The sequence below is a fragment of the Megascapheus bottae genome, chromosome 30, assembly GCF_031878675.1.
Source record: "Megascapheus bottae isolate mThoBot1 chromosome 30, mThoBot2.hap1, whole genome shotgun sequence".
In the NCBI taxonomy this organism is placed as follows: Eukaryota; Metazoa; Chordata; class Mammalia; order Rodentia; family Geomyidae; genus Megascapheus; species Megascapheus bottae.
Window position 1 is genome coordinate 11,428,593 of NC_143538.1, and position 21,579 is coordinate 11,450,171.

General features: G+C 47.2%; 1 protein-coding gene across 1 annotated transcript; it reads right to left on the bottom strand.

The window, feature by feature from the left end:
* Positions 1–1,928: 1,928 nt before the first annotated feature.
* Sv2b (synaptic vesicle glycoprotein 2B) lies at positions 1,929–21,579 on the bottom strand. The gene is made up of 12 exons (XM_090321665.1): positions 21,010–21,579; positions 15,576–15,756; positions 14,887–15,038; positions 11,411–11,544; positions 10,064–10,153; positions 9,706–9,816; positions 8,995–9,083; positions 7,730–7,894; positions 7,181–7,314; positions 6,201–6,401; positions 5,912–6,071; positions 1,929–3,956 (listed from the first exon to the last, which is right to left on the bottom strand). Exons 1-12 carry the CDS (start codon positions 21,551–21,553, stop codon positions 3,773–3,775), a joined length of 2,145 nt encoding a protein of 714 aa, XP_090177791.1. The 5' UTR covers positions 21,554–21,579; the 3' UTR covers positions 1,929–3,772.

Sequence of the window (21,579 nt, forward strand, 5' to 3'; positions counted from 1 at the left end):
AGTCCTCACTCTCACTACAGCTAGGAACACTGTCTTCAGAGTCTGCTGCCCACATGCATCCTCCTCTTTCACCGAGCTTCACTTCTGCACTCTCGTTGTATGATGCATTACTCATTCAGTTCTCTGGGCACACTCAGAGGTTTTGTCCATAGGAAGTTAAAACCCATAACCTTTACCTGAAGGAAACCTCCAGAAATACCTAGAAGCACCCGGACGTTCACAATCGTGTTCTACAACACAACACAACACAACACGGGTAGACTTCTTGTAAAGTGCAGTCTTCTTCACTGGACAGGGAGAGGCCAGCAGATGTAGCTAACCAACTTTGGAGCAGAGACCTGGTTTGCACCCTCAAGACAGCTGCTGCCCTCTGGAGCTGACGCCGGAATGAAGCACAGCCTGTGTCTGGTGGAATGTGAACCCCTCTTGAGTTTCCCACACATACTCTGCAGCGCTGAGAAGGTAACTGAGGACACACCCACTGGGAGAGACTTTTGCCCTGGGGTTGACTCGCTGTAGATCCCCAAGCTTCTTTTCAGCCAATTCACAACAGAACTTCCAGACTTGCTGGAAGACAGATTTCCCCAGCTCTGAGCAAAATCTTCCACTCTCTGCCCTTTGAGCACCAACCCTTGATCTCCAGAAACCAGGCCTATCCTCCAGATTGCTCTCCCTTCCATCCCCCATTCTCTTCACCGCCTGGGGGCTCCAGAAGCCCCAGCCCTGAGCTTCATAAAGCTCCTGTGGCTTAGATCAACATCTGAACCAGAGATGCTTCCCCATTCCATCTAGTTCACTGTCTCAACGTTCAGCACAAGCACAGAGAAGGCAGAAGGCAAGCTGGTGAGTTTTTCTCCCAGCCCAGAGACTTCTCAGAGTCTTCTGTGTCCTGCCATGAATGGAACCAGGGGCTCAGTCCAGAAAACAGACAAAGCAACAGCATCCTGGACCTTGTTTCCTTCTCCCACCCCACTCAAGGCTGCCATATGCAACATAAAGATTTAGAAGTGAGGAAGAGACCTGAGTGCCAGAGAAATCATTTCTAACCCCATTCCTTGGACGTTTGTTGACGGTTATATCTTTATTCTTTTTCTTTGTCATCAAGTCACACAGAGGTCCGGTCCTCAAGCTGATGTACAACAAACTTCACAAACGGGCACGCCTGTTTCACTATTTTTTTTTTAATAAAATGAAAGATCAGAAATCAGCACAGATGACACAGCCGAGTTGAAAGGCTTACCTCTACAGCTCAGTCCTAAAATGCACCGCCAAGAGGTGCCACACGCCGGGAAATTTCTCAGGAGAAAATAGGAAAAGAAATAAACAGCCAGGAATGTTGTAGGTCAGCCCCCAGTGACCTGCCACAGAGTGGATTGATTATTCCGCCACAGTTATCTCAGCAGGAATGACAGCGTCAAAGAATGGGTCAGGTGCCAGTGGTCAAGTCCCAAGTCCTGAGAAAAACATGGCTGCACGCTTTACCAGCGCCCTCTCGTGACGGCAGGAAAGGATCGTCGTTGGTCCGTTAGGTAGTTGGCTTAAACCAGAAAGGCAATACAGAAGTCAGAGCCCCAGAACCAAGTGGAATTAACCCACCGATTATCACAGCCACTCCTGAACTCCAAAAAAAAAAAAAAATGTCAGACTTTAACTCTGCAAGATCCTTCTAACTACACAGGATGGCAGGCCCTGTCTTGCTGATTCTTGGCATGGTAGCTGAGCGTTGACTTGAGTTGTATTAGCCCACTGAGGAATACGAGATGAGCAATTCACTTGGCTCTCTCTAACGATCCTAGACTCTGCATTTCATATCACAAGAATATGGACAAAGTATATTTCAGCTATGTTACACTGGCTGCCACTATTGATGCGGCACTATGACAATTAATGTCTATAAAACACTGAGAGAAACGTAATACACACTGGTATATATATATATAATATTTATATTTGTGGGAGTCGGGGTATCAAACAGAGCTTATGCATATTTGTTTCCTGCACATTCAGAAAAAAAAGAGGTCCAGATAAAGAAATGGGCACAAGAGAAGCAGAGTAACCATACCTAAGTAGTAAAACGGACTCGCTTTTTAACCATGGAAGCTGAGCTCAGATTGAGGGAGAGCAAAGATATCCTAAGATTTATTCTTCCCCCCTATTCATTGCTTATTAGTGCAAAGAATTACAGAAGGATAACTGCTAACTATCACCAGACCTGGGCATTTCTCCAGAACTAACAAAACTCTCGAGGTAGCCATTCTTACTCTGTTTTCAGTCTCAGTAGGTTTCTGACAGTAGGGAGATGCAGTGCTTTGCAGTTCCAGGGTGCGTTGCACGCATGAAGTCTGTCCTGCCCCAGGCAAGTTCACACCCCATCCCGTGACAAAAATGCCTAGTCCCAGCCCCTCCGTGGCTAGACAGCTCTGATGGATAAACAGTTGCTCCTTTACCAGGAGACGGAAGTCTCTTGCTGACTCTTATAAAGTGTAGCCTGGGTCCACTCTCTGCCTCCTCCTCCACACTTGATCTCAGAGAAGAATTCTCTGAGCCCGGAAGAAAAAGTGATTAGACCAACTCATTCGATTCCTTCAGTCCTGTACCAATGGCTTGTGTTCTGAAGGCCCTGAGCCAGAACGCATAAGTCACCTGGATGCCTCCCGGGCCCTGAGCAGAAGAACAGATATGCACCATGTTTTACTGCTGGAGTCCACACGTGGAAAACCTGTGGCCAGAGGGATCCCATCCCCACACCCCTTCTTGTTTTCTTCTCACCTACAAAGAGAAGGCCAGAGACACACCAAGTGTTTCTAGGTAACAAGGGGAAGTCACATGCCCAAAGTAGTACTGTAAACTTGAACTTCCCTAATGACCTGTGTCTAAACCCCTCCTCCCACTAGGAGAAAAGTACTTGGATTAAAGGAGATTGTGTACACACACACACACACACACACACACACACACACACACACACACACGGTTTGCAAAGTGAATCTTGTCCACGGTGAGTCCCGCGGCTGTGAGAAATTTGGCTTGCTTCTCATGGATCCAATAGCTCAGAACCTTGAGGAACAAATTCTCCCAAAATATGGCTAACATGCTGGCAAATGCTTGCAGCTACCATTTGCGCAAAGAAAACCAAAGATACTTATAGACACACGGCTTACAGAATACCTACCCCCATTGACTTTCTTAAATGTGCCATGGTAAGAAAGAGGTTGGGGTGGGGGAGGGCAGTTGATCACTAAGGATATTACTTATTTCATTTTCTCTATTGGATTAGCTCTGATGCCATTTATGCCAGATCTCAAATGGAAAAGATGACAATGATGTTTGAAATGCAAAATAAAAAAAATACAAGCATCCTGTTCTTGAAGCCCAGTAGCCATGTCTAAGTTAATGAGTTCTTAGGTTATTGGGCTCCCCCTGGACTTTATGAGAGGGTGTGGGTATTGCTCACCCCCAAATCTACCCTCAAATGAGAATCAGTTCTTTCCCCTCACCGAAGGACGTGCATGCTCCTTGTTGGGCCAGGGAGAAGTGAGACCGAGCACAAAGATCTGAGATTCTAAGAGTGACTCAAAGCCACCCCCAAATCCGTCACCTGAGTTACAAACATATCGACAGCTCAAGTAGGTCCTAAAAGAGGGATCACAGAGTCAACTTTGCTTCCTGCGCTATCTGAGGTGTCCCCGTGGACAGTGACAGGCAGGAAGTATGGCTGTATTGAAATGTCCTGGACAACGTTTCTCTCCGCATCTTCCATCCGTACGCTGGTTCACATCAGGACTTGTTCTCGAGTCTCTGGCAGGCGGAGGGCAATCAGGCCTCCCCCAACCAGGGAAGCAGCAGCCAAAAGGATGGGGACCACTTTGGTTATCCCCACGAATGAAGCGAAGATTGTGTTTCCCAGGATGGCGCCAAATTTGCACAATCCATTGAGGATGCCAAAGGCTGTTGCCCTGCAGAAGGAGAGGAGAGGGATGAGCCCTGAAACAAAACGCTGCACCTTGTTAGATGAAGAAGGCAGGAGGCTTTCCTTATTGCAAGAGGTGACACATTCTTGCTTTTAATCCAAATTAGAGATAGGGAATAATGTAAAATGGAAGGCTATCCAAAGCAGACACTATCAACATTTTGGAGAGCTGTCCCCAGGCTTTTTTTTTCCGTATAAAAAATCATTTCTGGGATACATTTCTTCTTACATGGTTTAAAGGTAGGGCTCACTCCTTGTGCAGGATGAAAAAAGAATAATGCTGTACATAAGCTGAAACCTATAGGTGTTTCCACTCTGTGGTACCCTCTAGTGGCAGAGACATGCAAGCTACCCCTATAGGCCATGTCACCAATGTGAAGACTACATTTCCCAGATCCCCTTGCTGCTACTAGCCAAGGGACTTTCTCTTGGCCAATGAGATGGAAGTTAAAAGGCAGCTGCCGAGGAAGAGGCATTCTAAGAGCCATCCTGATTGAGCCTTCGTCTCTCCCCCTCTCTCTCCTCCTTATTTTGTTCTAACTCTCTGGAGCAAAGATGGTTCTCATCCTGGACCATGACAGAGTCTAGGCAAGGAAGAAAAAGGCCAGTCACCAAATGCCTGTTGTAGATGTCTATGGAGGAGAAAAATGAGATGCATACCTACTTCATTCGGGGGATTTCATTTGGGGTTTCTTCCCGGGTGACTGCCTGTCAATCACACTTCTCAGGGGTCACTGTTAACCTTTATCTTGCTACCGTGATCTCATCTATAATATCAGGGACAATATTTCCAACACCACCCCTTCTCAACGAATGACACATGTGTCTTTTTCATAGCCAAAGCCTGTACTTCTGCCCTCTTGACTTGGCTATTTATAGAGGAGCCACTCCACAGCTTTGTAACCTGAACCTAGTCTTTTGGTTTGTAGATAGTTTCTTGCCTATTTCTTCAAGTGCGTGTTTTTCCAGACACACACTTCGGGATCGTTTCTTTCCCCAAATTCCTAGAGGGAAGATGTACTCGTGTGTGTTAGAGGAAAATCAAATGAAGTTTGACGTTACCAAAACTAGAGGTATTGTGACATCAAACTGAAATCTTTTCTATAGCTTCATGGATTCCTGGTGTTTGTCACATGGGTGTTTCATATAGATTCCGGAGGATTTTATGACCTCTGCTGTTCTCCAATGGACTTTAGTTGAATTTTTCACTTGTTTTTCTCATGCGTGTCTCTTTAGTTCCTTCTCGTAAGTTTCCTAGACGTAATCCTATCCACATCGTGATCACTGATCATGTTCTCTCCTCTTATTTTTTATTGCTTGTTTCAGGGGAGAGGAACACCAAATATGGATGCCATCATTTTCCAAAGCTCCCCAAGTCCTGCTACCTCTGTCACTAATCTGGGGTATGTCGCTAGTGTAGTTTTCAGAATTCCATTCCACCTTCATAGGTCATCCTTAAATTTCACAATGTCTCTAGACGAGAAGAAACAGTTACTGAGCTCTGGTGTTGACCCTAGGCCTCTAAACGAGGCCCTTTCCCATGTGGCTTGCATGAAACCAAAGTAAACACTGGGCATTCCTGGAAGTGCCCTGGGTTGTCAGTCCTCCTTCCCGCCTTTACTTCTCTTTGCTCCCTGTGTTATTCCAGCTCAAACCTCCCCACCCCCGCTCACATTGGCACCTCCCTCGATTATGTGGCCCTCTTTGCTCTTTTCCCTCGCTCCTGACTATAATCTCTACTCTTGGCTTTTCTTCCTTCCCACCCACCCTGGATTCTCAAGCCCACCTCCTGTCCTATCCTAACTAAGCAGAGAAACCCAACGACCCCAGAGCTGCTGGCTGAGTGAACACCTAGAACGGAGATGGCTACCCGTGGAGTGGGACTTCTACCCACACGAGTGCTGGGGGGAAACCCCTGGGGGGCGGGAGGGGGGAACAGACCTCTGGTTGGTGGGGTACAGCTCCACGGTGATCACATCCAGCGCGTTCCAGGCTGCTATGCTGGTCCCACAGAACAGGCACTGCCAACCGATCATGGCAGACTCGCTGTTGCCAAAAAACAGGAAGAAGCAGCAGGTGGCCGAGAGCAGCATGGAGCCGCCTGCAGAGAGGAGAAGCAGGAGTCTTGAGCACCCAGCCACAGGGCCTGGTCCGGCTCCCATCCTGAGCCTGAGTGCCAGGTGTGTGTGTGGGGGGGGGGGAGTCCCCTGGGACACGTGGACAGGCTCACCCATCATCTTCAGCCTCCCGACTCGATCCACGAGCAGGGCAGAAATGACGTTTCCAGGAATCACCGACAGACTGCCCAGGAAGCTGACGAGGTAAACCAGGAAGTCGTTGTCTTCTTCCAAGTCCATGTGGCAGCCCTGCTTCTGCTCCAGGAAGGTGGTGTTGATGAAGCGGCAGTCGATGAACTTGTGCTTGTAGAGGTCTGGGGAGGGAAGGGACGAGGCGTTGGTGGGGAGAGAAAGGCCGGGGCGGGCATGATGTTGTGTTCTACGCGTGGACAACAAACCCCCCATCCGAATGACAGATGGCCCAGAGCAGACGACTACAGTCACCTCCTAATGCCACGTCCCCGCAGTGGGGAAGAGCAAACCCAACGCTGACGTGAAGAGCACTGAGTGCAAGCATCCTATTTGAACTAACCAGGTGTCATGAAACGCCACAGTGGCCAGGGGACGCATCTCCAGGCTCCTTGACTTAAGAAAGCCCAACGCGCACTTAGGGTTCAGATTCAGATGCGAACATTTTTTTGCCGGAAGCTTGGCTTCTGTGTTCTATATGATGGAAACTGAGAGGCAGCGTGTACCGTGGCTCACGCCTGCCAGCCTAACTACTCAGGAGGCTGACATGGACGAACACCGTGTGAAGCCAGCCTGGGCAGGAAAAAAACCCCACGAGAAAACCAGAAGTGGTGCAAAGTGATAGAGCACTAGCCTTAAGCAATTTAAAAAAATCAAGAATTAGGGGACCGAGCCCAGGCCCTGAGCTCAAGCCTATGGATGACAAAACACAAAAACTACGAGGCAGATAAACTAAACTCCTGAGTGAATTCTGTCTTCCTAATGTATGCCATCTCGGAGGCTGAAATCCATTTGTCCTGCCTAAGGCTTGGCTACCAATACCTTTTCCAAGGGGTAGCGCCTGGCTATACCCCGGTCACAGCCCACGCTGGTCACATTCTCCCAGAGCTGCCCACATTCTCACCTGTGTTATAAAAGAAGGTGGATTCGATGGTGCAGTTTTTGAAATAGGTATCTGTCGACGTGACGTCTTCAAAATAGCACTTGTCAAAATACGTGTCCTCAAAAAGGACATGTTTAAAGTACATCTTCGTGAACCTGTGGGACAGACAGCGTATCCCTGGGTGAGCCATCTGACCCAACAACAAAAAGGAGATTTGAACACCCTAAAAGGCAGAAAGGCAAGACCAAGATCCACAAGACAACTGATCCCAGAGCATTACGTTCAAGTGACACATTACATTTGGGGTTTGCCAAGATGAGGTGCACTCTCTCTCCACACCAGCAGATGGCAGCACAGCCCAAGAAAACAAGCAGAGAGCAGCCGTGTGGTGGGGTTTTGTTTGTTTGTTTGTTTTGTTGTTCCCTCAGATCATGACAGCCTGGCTGCTCTCTGCAGAGGATGGTCCCCCTCTCTCTTCCTTGTCACGTCAGGGATGGGGACCTCTGGTTATCCACACAATGCCCAGTGTGTGAGGGCCACCCTGGGCCTCTCCAGGCCACGCTAACTCACCTGTCATTCACCAGCTTCCCGTGCTGGTGGATCTGGTTTTCCATCGTGAAGTTGATGGTGGCGCCGTGCACGTGCTCCCCGAAAAACACCTTCATTTTCGACTTGTATTCCTCATCTTGGAAATAGCGAATCATATCCGGAAACCAGACCGTCAGCCCATAGTAACTGCAGTGGAGAAGAGGAGTGGCGTGTCCCCGCAGCCACACCATGGCGGGGCCACATCATGGGGCACCCGCACGCCCACCCGTGCCACTCAAGCCAGGCTTGCTGACAATGCCCTGACTCGGTTTGTGCATCAGAAAAATTCACTAAGACGGAACAAATCATATTCACAGGGGTGAAGGAAAAATAAAACAAGATGCTAGAAAAGAATTAAAAAACAAAAAAAAAACATTCCTTTCTCAGCTGGTAATGTGGTTTAATGGTAGAGTGTTTGCTTTGCATGCATGAAGCCCTGGGTTCAATTCCTCAGTACCACATAAACAGAAAAAGCCAGAAATGATGCTGTGGCTCAAGTGGTAGAATGGTAGCCTTGAAAGAAAGAAGCCTGGACAGTGCCCAGGCCTGAGTTCCAGCCCCACAATGAAGAAAGAAGGGAGGGAGGGAAGAAAAGAAGGAGTGAGAGAGGGAGGGAGGGAGGGAGGGAGGGAGGGAGGGAGGGAAGGAAGGAAGGAAGGAAGGAAGGAAGGAAGGAAGGAAGGAAGGGAGGGAGGGAGGGAGGGATTAGTCTGCACATAACTCCAGAACATGTCACAGAATGCAAAAAGCAAACGGGAAGTATGTTCCTTTGAATAAGAAAAAAGAAATAAACATATATACACATAATTTTTGCTTGCATTTGCAAAAAGAACTGCTAGAAGGATGCATGGCAAAATCAACAACAATAACATGCAGGAGGCAGAAGGGAGTGGGTGGGGGGAGGGTGCAAGATTGATCTGTTGTTTCAACATTTGAAATCCATCACCTAGTTAATGAAATGAAGTTACACATAAATAAATATAAATAAGATGTTTCATTTGGAAAAAAACAAAGCAAACCAAAACCTGTCAGCATCGCTGGCTTTTTAAAAATATTCTCTTTCAGATGGGATGGAACCATGTGGGCAGGACAGGGAGTTGAGGGGGGGTGGACGTCCTCAGTAACGCCTCCACTTGGGTCTAGAAGGTCAGCTCTCTGGTTTGCCATCCGATGAGAAGGCTCAATGGGGTCCAGGAGACAACTGAGGTCCCAGGGAAATGGAGGCCCTCAAGTTGGGCAGAACTTACCTTAACGCCAAAGTGAACCAGACCACAGCCAGAATGACAGTGTTCATTCGGTAGGGTCCCATCACACAGTACAGGGCGTTGTCCCAGACCTGCGGGGAGGGGATCCCAGAAGAGCAGCTCAAGGGCACGTGTGGCTTTGGAAGAGCTCATCTCTGACTTTTCCCAACACCTCATGGAGCTAACAGACCCCCCCATTGTCCCTCGGAGAGGGGGGCTATGACCATTGACAAAGGAAACTCAGGAGGTCACCTCCTGAGAAAAATGACAAAGGAAACTCAGGTGACCCTAGGAAGTCACCCCCCTAGGCTTCCTGAGAACAAGATACTATGCATGTCACGGAAAGCACTCTGAGTTAAGATGTCACAGCATGGCGTTATCCGGAGTTATGAGTTCTACTCCCTGCCTGTGGGCGGGGGAATTGTCTAAATGTTTACCAACTATCTACCATGATTCTCACGCAGACTTCCTGGACAGTTACTTGGCCAGCTACTTCAGTGCCCAGCAGCTGACTTACTCCCTCTGTGAAGAATCACCCTCAAATCTCTAAGATTCCCTTCAAGAGCCACTGGTTTCCCTATCTCTTTTCTTTCTGCAGATTAAACAGAAATTTCTAGAGAGAAGGATGGTGTCTCAGACTAGCCAAACCCCTTGCGTTGAAAAGCAGAGCAAAGACAAGACACAAAGGTTAGAGACACACACGCTGAGTTGTACCTGCTTGAACGTGGTAGTAAATCTCACCAGCCAGCGCTGGTACCAAGTCCCTGTTGAACTCTGGATCTCGATGAATTCATCCATTTGCTTGGGTGTTTTGATATGGGAAACCTGGGAAGCAAAAGACAGATGTGGAAAAAATATATTTTCCTTCTGTTATCATTTTCTAACCAACACTACTGAGGGAAAACCTAGAAAGACACCCATCAAGATGCAAAGAATCATGATGACAAGACATGCACACCAGACATGACTACGAGAGATGCATCCAAAGAATGGTTTTCTTTGGACAGAGCTGCTGTTGCATGAAGCCGGATGGTGGGCACGGAGCTGCTGGCGCTAGCTGGCACACACTCACCGTGAACACCTTCTCCGGGGTTCCCTTGGCCCTCATGTTGGTGTCGTGGACTTGTTTGAGAATCATCCAGGCTTCATCATGCTTTCCCATCTGCAAAAACCCAAGAAGGACACACGAGAACCCAGTGTTGAGTTGGTCTTTTCATTCAGTTGGGAATGAAAACACCATACCAACCCAGACAGGGCGCAAAGGCCCTGAGTATGGACCCATGACTGTGTGAGGGTTTGTCTTCCTTTCCCGGTCCTTCCTGGGTGGAGAATAAAGTTGCACTTTAGAGGTGTGAATGCCAGACACTGTCACCACCTCACACTCTGAGTAACTACGGGCTGGATGGATGGTGGCGCTGGGGGTCCTGCACTGCTTACAGTGAGTCCTTGGGAAGAAGGTGGCTGCTGGATGATGTTTGCCTGGCACGATGGAGGGGCCCTCTAATTCAATGGGGGCACTGTCTATGTCAGAAGAGAGCCCCCCCTCCTACACACACGGGGCACAAGAGAGAATGCCACTTGATGATGACAGCTAGAATACAAGCGATGCAGCTGCCGGCCCAGAAACCGCCAAACACTGCCTGCAACCCAGCAGGAAAGGATTGTCCCCTGCGGGCTCCAGAGGAAACCTGGCCTCGCTGCTGAGGATGGCCTTGGAAAACTCTGAGACCAAGGCGGTCTTAGAGGACACACAGCTTGGGGTACTTTGTTACTGCATCCCTAACGAATGGATCATGGTACAGGAGGAATTTTGAGACGAACCCTTCAGAAGCTACCGTGTGTGTGTGTGTGTGTGTGTGTGTGTGTGTGTGTGTGTGTGTGTTGGTCAATGAAAGGTAGGGAGGATCCTGCTGCAGAAAGTTCTAGAAAAAAGCATCTCAGTGGATTCTGCAGGCCCGGGATTTGAGGCGCAGGGTCTGGTGACACCTCTGTCACACACAAGTCCTCCACAACTGGGAGGGCAAGTGAGGTCACTGCTAGGAGTCTGGGGGTGGGGCAGATTCCCTAGACAGCTAAGAGTCCAGAATGGTCTCCCTGCCTCATCACAGCGACGCAGCACCAGATGCTAGGGGCCTCCTCACCAGTCTCTCGGGAAAAGGGGAGCACCATAAAGTAATCCAGTGGCAGCCCTGTCCCCACCACCCTGCCTCGCAGAGCAGCACCCCACCCCTGAGCTCCTGGATTCCCAGGAATGGCAAGCCAGGCATCTCTGACCTGAGACCTTCCCTAAGCGGACAGAAGGGAGCCAGGTCTGCTGACAGACCAGGCAGGCCAGGCAGTTGGGAGAGAGTTTGCCACGGGGAGTTGAGGAGACAAGGCCAGGTCTTCGTGGTGGCGGGTGGCCCAAGGCCAGACTCACCTCAAGCAGAAATCGGGGGCTCTCCGGCATGAACTTCAAGGCCACAGCGGACACGGCACAGGGCAGGGCGCAGACTATCACGAACACCCTCCAGCTGTGGAAGTGGTAGCTGGTCCCCATGCTGAAGCCCCAGCCTGAGGGGAAGCGGGGGTTGTGACAAGCGGTCTTTCCCACGGGCAGAAGAACAACTTGAAGAGCATGGAGGACAGACGTAGATCTCCCCTGTGACCCAGCCATGCCACCCCCGGGGCCTCCAGCCAGAGTATACAAACCAGGATGCCACAAAGACCCACACCCATATTCACAAGAGCCAAATGGTGGAAACTGCCCCACCTTTGAGGAGTGGAGACAAAAATATGCTACCCGAACGCACAACGGGAAGAGCCTGGGCTTTTGCAATCCCATAAATCAAAGTTCAAGTCCCGGCTTTATCACTCTGTTATCACAATAATGAGCCTGAATGTAAGTCATGACACCTTCACGGGTGTGGTAACCTGTGAAAGCTCCTGTGATAGCCTCTCATAATAACTCACCTGCTTCTGAGGTAGACCTGATTTTTTTTCTTTAGAAATAGCTACATGCTGTTTAGTGCGAAGGATGTTGCATTAAAAAAGATCAGAAAAAAGAACGACTTATTTTTTGTTTTTTTGTTTTTGTTTTTGTTTTTGTTTTTGTTTTGCCAGTCCTGGACTTGAGCTCAGGGCCTGAGCACTGTCCTTGGACTTTCTCAAGGCTAGAGCTCTACCACTTGAGCCTCAGCACCACTTCTGGCTTTTTTCTATATATATGGTACCAAGGAATCGAACCCGGGTCTTCGCGCATGCTAGGCAAGCACTCTACCACTAGGCCACACTCCCTGCCCAAGAACGACTTATTTTTAAAAACCAAGAATATGAACTAGACTGTCAGCACTCAGTATAGTTAGTTGACTCCAGTGGTTGGTAGCTCATTTTCTATAACTACCTCTGTGACACAACTTACCCTACCAGCAGTTGACCCCTAACCAATATCAAGGGTACCTACAGATGTATCCTGCGCTACTTCTGCAGGGAAAGGATGAGATGGAAGGGGCCGGAGGCAGGCTGGAGACCTGGCCAGTCAGGCACAGTTAGCCACTGCAGCAGGACAAAAACCATTCAGAGTCAACAGCTTTTGGCACAGCTTGGTATCACAGCATCTCACTGGGGTTGGTTTGTTCCTTTTAATTTTAATTAAAAAGCCTTGCCTGCTTTTAGGGAACAACTAAGAAGAGAGATTTTTAAAAAATGGCATTATTTACACATTCTCAGCCCCTGTCCAGAATCTATTCCAGCCTCACTAGAAGTAAATCACCAAAACCACACAACAGTCAGACTCTGCATCACCAGGGAAGGTGAAAGAGAGGTATGAAATGTTCTGTCTTGGACAGAGGTTTTCATTCTGTATAATAATATGCATACATTATCCAAAATCCCCTATTCCCTCATGCTTCTGTGGTTTTTATGGTAATGTCAGTACCCTGCATTTATTATGTTCATTAAATACATCTTTGGGGGCCTTAAATTGAATAAAATTAAATGGGAAACTGCTCCCAAATATTTAGAATAATATTAATTCAGAGGCAGAAATTGTTCTGTTACAATTAGCTCGCCCTCCTTTTCTGCCTGAATGTCATACACATCTGGTGGCGCCAGCTACAATGAGAATTAATCTTCCATAACAAAGCCATCTTTTTTCTGGTATGTGCCCATGAGTGCTTTGGAAAACATTCTGGGCTTTGGAACTTTCCCTCCCAATCAATTAGTCATCTACATGACTGATGCCAAGGTCTCCCATTACCCATTCCTACAAAAGCAATAAAAGAGATGACATAGGCTGTGCCTGCACACACACAACAACCCCCTTTCTGTATTGCCCTCCCATATGCTAGAAGTCCGAAGTCTTAGTTATCATCAACTGTCTAGTTTGCACTGGTAATCAATAAAGCCATAATTGTTGCTCTCATTACAATATATTCTAGGCTACCATATTTCTAGAATGGGTTTCGGCCAAAGTGATGCTTGTTCTGATGAATCCTCTATTTGAACACAGATTCCACAAATTTCATAGAGGAAAACATAGGAAAATGTGCCAGATAAAGACAGACAGGCAAACAGAATTGGGGGGGAACATTTTGTCCACATGGGATAATAATTATTACACCTCTGCCAGCACACTGCTAATCCATAAGGAAGATGAGGTGAGAGGATCACAAATTTGAGAGCAGCTAGGGCTATAGCTTTAGCTGGGCCCTTGTAGCTCATGCCTGTAATCCTAACTAATCAGGGAGGCCAAGATCTGAGAATTGCAGTTCCATGCCAACTCAGGCATAAAAGTCCACAAGACTCTTGTTTCCAATGAGCCATCTCCAAACTGAAAGTGGAGCTATGGCTCAAGTGGTAGAGTGTTAGCTCTGAGGGGGGAAAAACACCTCAGAGACAGTTCCCAGGCCTTGAGTTCAAGCCTCGTAACCCACAACAACCAAGATAATTCACTGCATCTAGTATTTGATAATCTACCGGATTTTGTATGGGCTGGGAATCATGAGTTAAAGAGTTGAGATGTTTTCCAGCTAATTCTGTCACGAGGCAGTTCTCTATAATAGTGGATGCAAAATTGTGAACTCCTGGGGCTGGGAGTTTGGCCTAGTGGTAAAAGTGCTTGCCTAGCATGTACGAAGACCGGGGGTTCGATTCCTTGGTACCACATACATAGAAAAAAGCCAGAAGTGGTGCTGTGGCTCAAGTGGTAGAGTGCTAGCCTTGAGAAAGCCCAAGGACAGTGCTCAGCCCCTGAGCTCAAGCCACAGGACTGGCAAAAAAAATGTGAACTCCTAATATCAGATTCTGCATTATTTCCTTCATCCAAATCCAGGTTTTAAAGTCCCATGATAGTGGAAAATCACTCTCCTTGCACACACAGCCATAGTAAACTATTTCCTATGTTAACGCACTCCAAATGTGTTAATGCTAAGAAGTTATTTCCACTGTTTGTTGTTGTTGGTGGTGGTGGTGGTGCTAACATTTGAACTCAGGGCCCTGCTTTTTTTATTTTTAAAGGCAGGTGCTCTAGCACTTGAGCATAGAAATCATGACGTGTATATAATGTGAGATGGTTGCGGGGGGGGGTGTTTATTTGTTTGCTTGAACTCTGGGCCTGGGCGCTGTCTCTGAACTCTTCAGCTCCACACTAGCTCTCTACCACTTGGAGCCACAAGCACCAGTTCCAGTGGCAGTGGTTTCTGGTGGTTTCATTGGAGGTAAGGGTCTCATGGACTTTCATGCCCGGGCTGGTTTTGAACCCTAATCCTCACATCTCAGCTTCTTGAGTAGCTAGAATGACAGGTGTGATTCACCAGCAGCAGCAGACAGCCGAGATGGTTTTGTAGGACAATGAAGGCGACACAGGGTGAACAAGGCGGAGGCCCTGGGCTCTCTGACGCCCGAGGCGTCCCGTACCGTAGTGAGGGATGATGCTCCAGGCCATGGCCGATGCATAAAGACCCCCTGCCATCCAGAAGATACCCAGCCAGCTGAGGTGTTCTCCTCGCTTCTCCCGAGACAAGAATTCAGAAAAATAAGCAAACACAATGGGCAGAGAGCCCCCAATCCTACAGAGACAAAAATCCCAGAAGGAATCAAGTTAGATACTAAACATGCTGATGGCAAAAAAAACCCACAATCACACACATCCACACTCATTTTACAGCCTGTTAGAGACCTTTACGCATTTGGAGGGTTGAACTAAAACAGAGACTCCTTCTTTTGTTGGGGAGAGATGTCAGTCCTGGGGCTTGAACTCAGGGCCTGGGCATTATCCCTGAGTTCTTCAGCACAAGGTGAGTGAGTGCTCCACCACTTTCAATCACAGCACCACTTCCAGTTTTCTGGTGGTTCATTGGAGATAAGAGTCTCTCAGACTTTTCTGCCCAGGTTGGCTTTCAATGGTGATCCTCAGATCTCAACATCCTGAGTAGCCAGGATGGCAGCCGTGCCCCTCCAGCACCTGGCCTAACCGAGACTCTTGAAAGCCAAAATACTCAGGAAGGAGCACACACACACACAGCAGGAGTGCCTGGACAGATGGACCAGGAGATGCTGGAGTTCAGGACACTATGGAGGGCTAGTTCAAGGTCAGGGGGTCCTACCCTATGCCCGAGATGAGTCTGCAGAAGAGGAAGGCTCCGTATCCTTGCACGAAGGAGGAGAGGGAGGCGAAGGAGGCATTGACGACCAGAGAAATGCTGAGGACTCTCTTCCTCCCCAGCTTATCAGCGAGGCCCCCCAAGATGAAGGCCCCCAGCATCATGCCTAAGTAGACAATCAGCCCTGTGAAGGAGGAAAGGGACAGGACGGAGAGAGATAACCCAATATTAGCAGCATCTGATGTTTAGAAGATCTACTACCCAACCTTTATGCCCACCCTGGAAAGTTCATGTCATAGAGGTAGAGAATGCAACGTGGCGAATTAGAAGCTTCACAAAGGTAACTTTTTATAAATATTCTTCAAAAAACCCCATAATAACAGGCTCGTCAGTTTCACCTATAGATACAAATGCCCAGCACAGATCAACATAAATTAGAACAGACGTATCATTCTTAAAGACTCCTCTTTTAGATGAGTAACTCACAGTGCTTGAACTGTAAAAAGTCCTGCCCAGAAGGGTGTTTAAAGAGAAGATTTCTGGGGCAAATTGCAACAACATACATATAGCAACAAGGAAAGGAAGAAAATGATGTACTTGAGAAAAGGCAAATGCCCATGGGGCTGGTTGTCTTAGTGCAGAATGGACAACACTTTGCTGGCTATAATCAGTGTCCAGACAACTCTGGAAGGAATGTGAGATAGCTCTTCTGCGTGGAAATATGCAGTGTCCCCAACACCATTTAATGGGGGCAGGGGAACTGCCTACTGGCATGTTTTCTTGGCATCTGTATCGAGGATTAAGTGAGTATCCATTTGAGATCTAGTTCAGATTCTTTATTCTGTTTCCTTATCTATATATCTGTTGGTACTGTAAAAAAATGTGTTGTTACTCAGATAAAGAGGACATTTCTTTTGAACAATGTCACCCCTTCCTCACACTCGCCCCGTTTTTCCCTCCCATCCTCACCCACAGTTGCAGAGCTCATTTTCAACACAGTGTCTAGGGAGTCTCACTGCTGTATTTGTTCACTCTTTGTCCCTCCATTTCTGTGCCCCACTCCTTGCCCCCCCAAAGACACATAAACAAACAAACAAGACAAAAGGAAATGAAAACAAAATCAGCAACAAAGGAAAAGAAAACTCTAGTTTCCATTTCCTAGCACAAACAAGGTCACACTAAAGCTACCAGTATAACCATGTTCATTGCAGTATTTGTTTGTTTTTTTTTTACCATAGCCAAGATATGGAATCAACTTAGATGCCCCTCAGTGGCTGGATGGACCAAGAAAATGTGGTAGATATACATAATAGAATTCTACCCATCCATCAGAAAGAGTCATATTGTACCATTCACAAGAAAATGGAAAAAGTCTCTCTAAAATCATTGGTAGAATTTCTGTCCCCTGATGATCTAGATGCATAAGTACATTGAGAAATCTTAGAAATAAGGTACTGTCTTCACTGTCAGTGATCCCCCAAATCATCATTTTGGTCCCCCAAATGGTCAATGACCCAACTCTCCACAGGTCCAGCCACTGTGGAGGGCCTGCTGTCACTGCATCTGTGGTCATCTGGCTCCAGCTTTCCTGTCCAGGTAAAGGGAGGCACTAAAGAAACAAGAGCTTGTTATGTGCCCATTTGGGAGGCTGAGAAAGGAGTAGTGAAAGAAAAATGAGCCTAACTGCCAGAAAGAGAAATACGAAATTAAGAGTGCCTCCAAACTGGTTGAGTTATTGCATTCATTTAAACTCTATCTTTAGCAGAAGAAATTAAGACAATAAATTTGGAAATTGAGAGTGCACTGGAATGATCAAATATGACTTCATCATGAAGCAGATGAGGGGCTCATTAGAAAGCCAGAGACTCTGTCATCCTTCATTTCTGCTCAACAGGCTGAATGGGCCAAATTTGTGCACAGGCAATGCTTTGAGTAAAGGGCCCACAAAAACAAGATATTCAGGAGAAATACATGTTCCTCTTCCTCAAAGCTTAGAAGAGAGGCTTAGTGACACCCCAGTATCTTTGTGATGGGCCAGGAGACATTTATTTTCTGAACGCAGGGAGATGACAAGATATCCTATGATTTGAGGTGGGGTGAGAAGTTCTCTTATTGTGTCCTTTTTCTGGCCCATTGTCTAGGCATCTAGCCCACAGGCTCAGAGGGTGGCTTTTCAAGCAAAGAGAAAGAAAGGGAGAAGAGATAAAGCACTGGATGACTGCTAGAATACAAAGGGCCTTTCCTCAAACTAAGGTCCATGCGGCTTGACCTTAAAATTCTGCAGTACCTAATTTTGGCTGGCAGGAATGTACCATGTCATCCCAGGAATTCTGGTTCTGAACCTGGACAGTTCAGCATTACACAGCAAGTATCCCTCGCAAGGGTTAATAACATCTTCAATCAGCAATTAACAATGATGAAGAGATCTGGAGCAAGTGTTAGGTAACACAGGCAATAGTTTAGCTAAGATAAATGGTAGTCCTCTCAGTCAATCCTTGCAAAAACCCCTAGGAAGGGGGCCTCATTATCACCCCTGCTTTGCAGATAAGGGAAACCAAAGCCCAGAGAAATGTAACTTTCCTGAAGTCACCCTATTACACATTGGCAGAGCAAGAGCCAGGTAGGCACCAGTGGTTCACACCTGAAATCCTAACTGCTCAGCAGGCCGAGTGCCAGAAGTTCATAGTTTGAGGCCAGTCCAGATGGTAAAGTTTACAAGACTCTGTCTCCAAAGTAACCAGCCAAAATCAAGGATAGGCGTATGGCTTGAGCGGCAGTACACAGCCTAGCAAGAACTGGGTTCTGAGTTCAAACCCTAGTACCACCAAAAAACGGGGGGAGGGCAAAGAAAGCTTCAACCCCCCCTAGCTGGCTCCATCATCCATGTTACCCCATTATCTCATTGCAACTATAATGTAGAAGGTACTGGGTACCAGTTGCTTTACCTGCATCACCCCAAGTGTCTTCATGACTAATATATTATTACCTCTACGGTCACAGGCTGACAAATGGTATCGCCAGTTGCCAGACTCTAGTGATAAAACTCCGCTGCCCGAGTTACTCATCGCTGATCTAGCTTTCCTTTCTGTTGCAAACCGTCTGTGCCCAGGCAGCTATCTGCAAGGTACTGTGAAGAGAATTTTACATCACTTCTTTTTCCATATAGAAAACTAGTCTGGCAGAGCACAGGAAGGGCACAGACTCAGACATACCTAGCCCCCTAGCTTGGCAGCCTTAGATACAGCTCTCTGAATAACCTTGTGTGCCAAACCTCTAAGGTGACACTGAAGGTTATGAGTCATGGCACATGGCTGTCCTGGCATCTCAGTTCGGGAGCTCGGTCTGCCTTTTGGGGGCAATGTGGAGGGCAAAAGCGCTCAGTGGTGAGCTCTTCAACATTGCATTTCATTACCACCACCTCACCAGGGTATACCCTGGGAGCTGGCAGCAGCTAGCACCATACTGTGGTCCCCCTAATGAGGTGGCCAGGCACCTGGTGCCAGAGAGATTGGCAGAGCATGAAATCCTTATTGACGCTGCCAACATGGGCTAACAGAGACCCAGATTTCAGCTGGGCCACAAAGCAAATTAGATCAGCCAGGAATGGTTTTGTTTGCCTTTTTTTTGGATTTTTGTTTGCTTTCCTTTAAAAAAAAACCTGGTAATCAACCTCAAATATAGCTAACAGAATACACACACACACTGGATAATACACATTCCATCGGTTAAATTTTTTTAAAAAAGTGAGTGATGGTCTTATTTCTCAAATTGCTTCTGTATAGCCCATCAGTCAGGTCTGGTGCAGTTCTAATTATTTTAAATGGCATGGTAGTTAAGCATAAATGCATACAACAACTGGAAAATTCCCAGTGACAGTCCTTTATGCAAAGGCTTTCTTGATATTTTTTTCCAGTCTTACATGACAGTAGCTCTAGTTAGTTGTCTCTGGCCCACTGCCTGCTTTTGAAAATAAAGTTTTATTGGAACACAATCCTTTCCACTTGTTTACACGGTGTCTAAGGATGCTTTTATGTTACAGCAGCACACTGGAGTGGTTGTGACAGAGGCCATCTGGACCTGCAAAACCGAAAATATTTACTACTCAGGACTTTATAGAAATGTTTGCCAACTCCTGCTCTCAAGCAAGTCTGAAGAACCAGACTCACACGAAGCATTTCTTAGAGCTTTTCCCTGCAGGAATTAAATGATTCAATGTATTGAAGGCCCTCTTGTGCTCTTGTGTTGTGGGCAGAGACTAGCACAGTGCAGACCAGAAATGTAACTTGCTGAGCAAGTAAGCTGCATAGGTTTGGAGCTCCGAGGGCCATAAGAATCCTGGGTCTTGAATGAGAACCCAGCCAATGCCAGAATCTCAGTAATGCTGTGCTTTCTGCGTCTGTTTTAAAGCACATGTGACTGCATGACATTGAATCTCCTGTCTACCATGCCACACAAGCTCATCCCTACCCTCTCTTCCTCAAGCCCCCGTGGAACCCATCTGTACTTCTTGATCATGGTCACAGTCACGGTCACAGTCACACTCACAGCTCCCAGCAGCCCTCAAGGAGCCCCGCTGGTGGACTCAAGCCTGGCACTCATCCTCGAGGCATACACGCGGGCACTCTGCCACCAGCACAGAGCTTCCAAGGATCCAGCAGCAGCTGCCACCGGGTTCCAGAGGGGTACAGAAACTCAGACTGGAAGGCAGGGACCTCTGAGCTCCTGCTTCCCGAAAGCACCTGGCATTTGGATGCACAGAGAGGAATTGGCCTCTCCAGGAAGCCAGGAGACTTAGGAGACAAAGGAAGAGCTCAAGAGTCAAACAGACTTAGACAGGAAACCAAGCTTCCACACCTGCTAGCCGTGTGCATGCCAGCCCATTCACGGATGGCTCTGACATAAAGATGCTTCATGACAAAAGAATAAAAGGATGACTTCTGCATGAACACTGTTGTATATTTAAAGCAGTAACGTATTTTATCTATATACTTCATATTTCATATATCTTTATATATCTCATATACTTTACAAATCATCTATGTTTTATGTATAAAGTATAAAATATATTATATATATTTGTATATCTATATATCACATATACTTTATATATATCATATACATTCCATATATAAAGTATAAAATATATATCCTACATATACTTTATGTATACGAAAGCATATGTATAGTTTGCGTATCATTATATATAGTTTCTGTACTTTAATATACCTCGTACACGATATTATATTATATATACTATATTTCATTTATAGAATATATAATTGTATACAGTCTATTACATATAAAATAAATAGAAATGCATCTATGTCAGCGTGTATATACACGTATTATGTCTATATACACACATATATGTGCATATTGCTATCATTTCACGTTTTTAATGCCACAAGGAGAAGGATCTTTGGAGATGTGCACTTACCAAGCATTCCTTTCTTGGCGCTAGACAGACACATGTCCTTCTCTGCACTGGGCAGGGCAAAACTCACCACGAACACCTCCACCCCATCAGCCATCAGGGCTAACCCCAAGACAAAAAAGAGCGTCCACTGGAAACGCCCGTGGCCACACTCCTCGATGATGGTCTCGTACTGATAGGCTAACTGCTCCTCATCCTCCATCCGCTCCGCCATCAGGTCTGTCTGGCCTGGAAAGCCATCTGCTCTGGAGGGCGCCGCCTTGGCCTGCTTGCCCTTGACGTCGTCCGGGTGGGGGATGCCCTGGTACTCGCCCTCGTAGATCTCATCCTCCTCGTCGTGGCCTTCTGTGGCATCACTCTGCACATCTTCTTCCTGGTTGGACTCATTGCCTCCCCGGTAATAGCCATCGCTAGAGGCGTAGCCCTCGTAGTGATCCTGGTACCTGTAGTCATCCATCTCTCGGTGCCACGTCTGCCGGCTCGCCTCTCGAGCTAGATCTCTTGCCCCGTGGTAGAGGTTTGGGCTGTTCCGGTAACCATCATCCATTCTATGGTTGGAGGGAGGAACGGGTC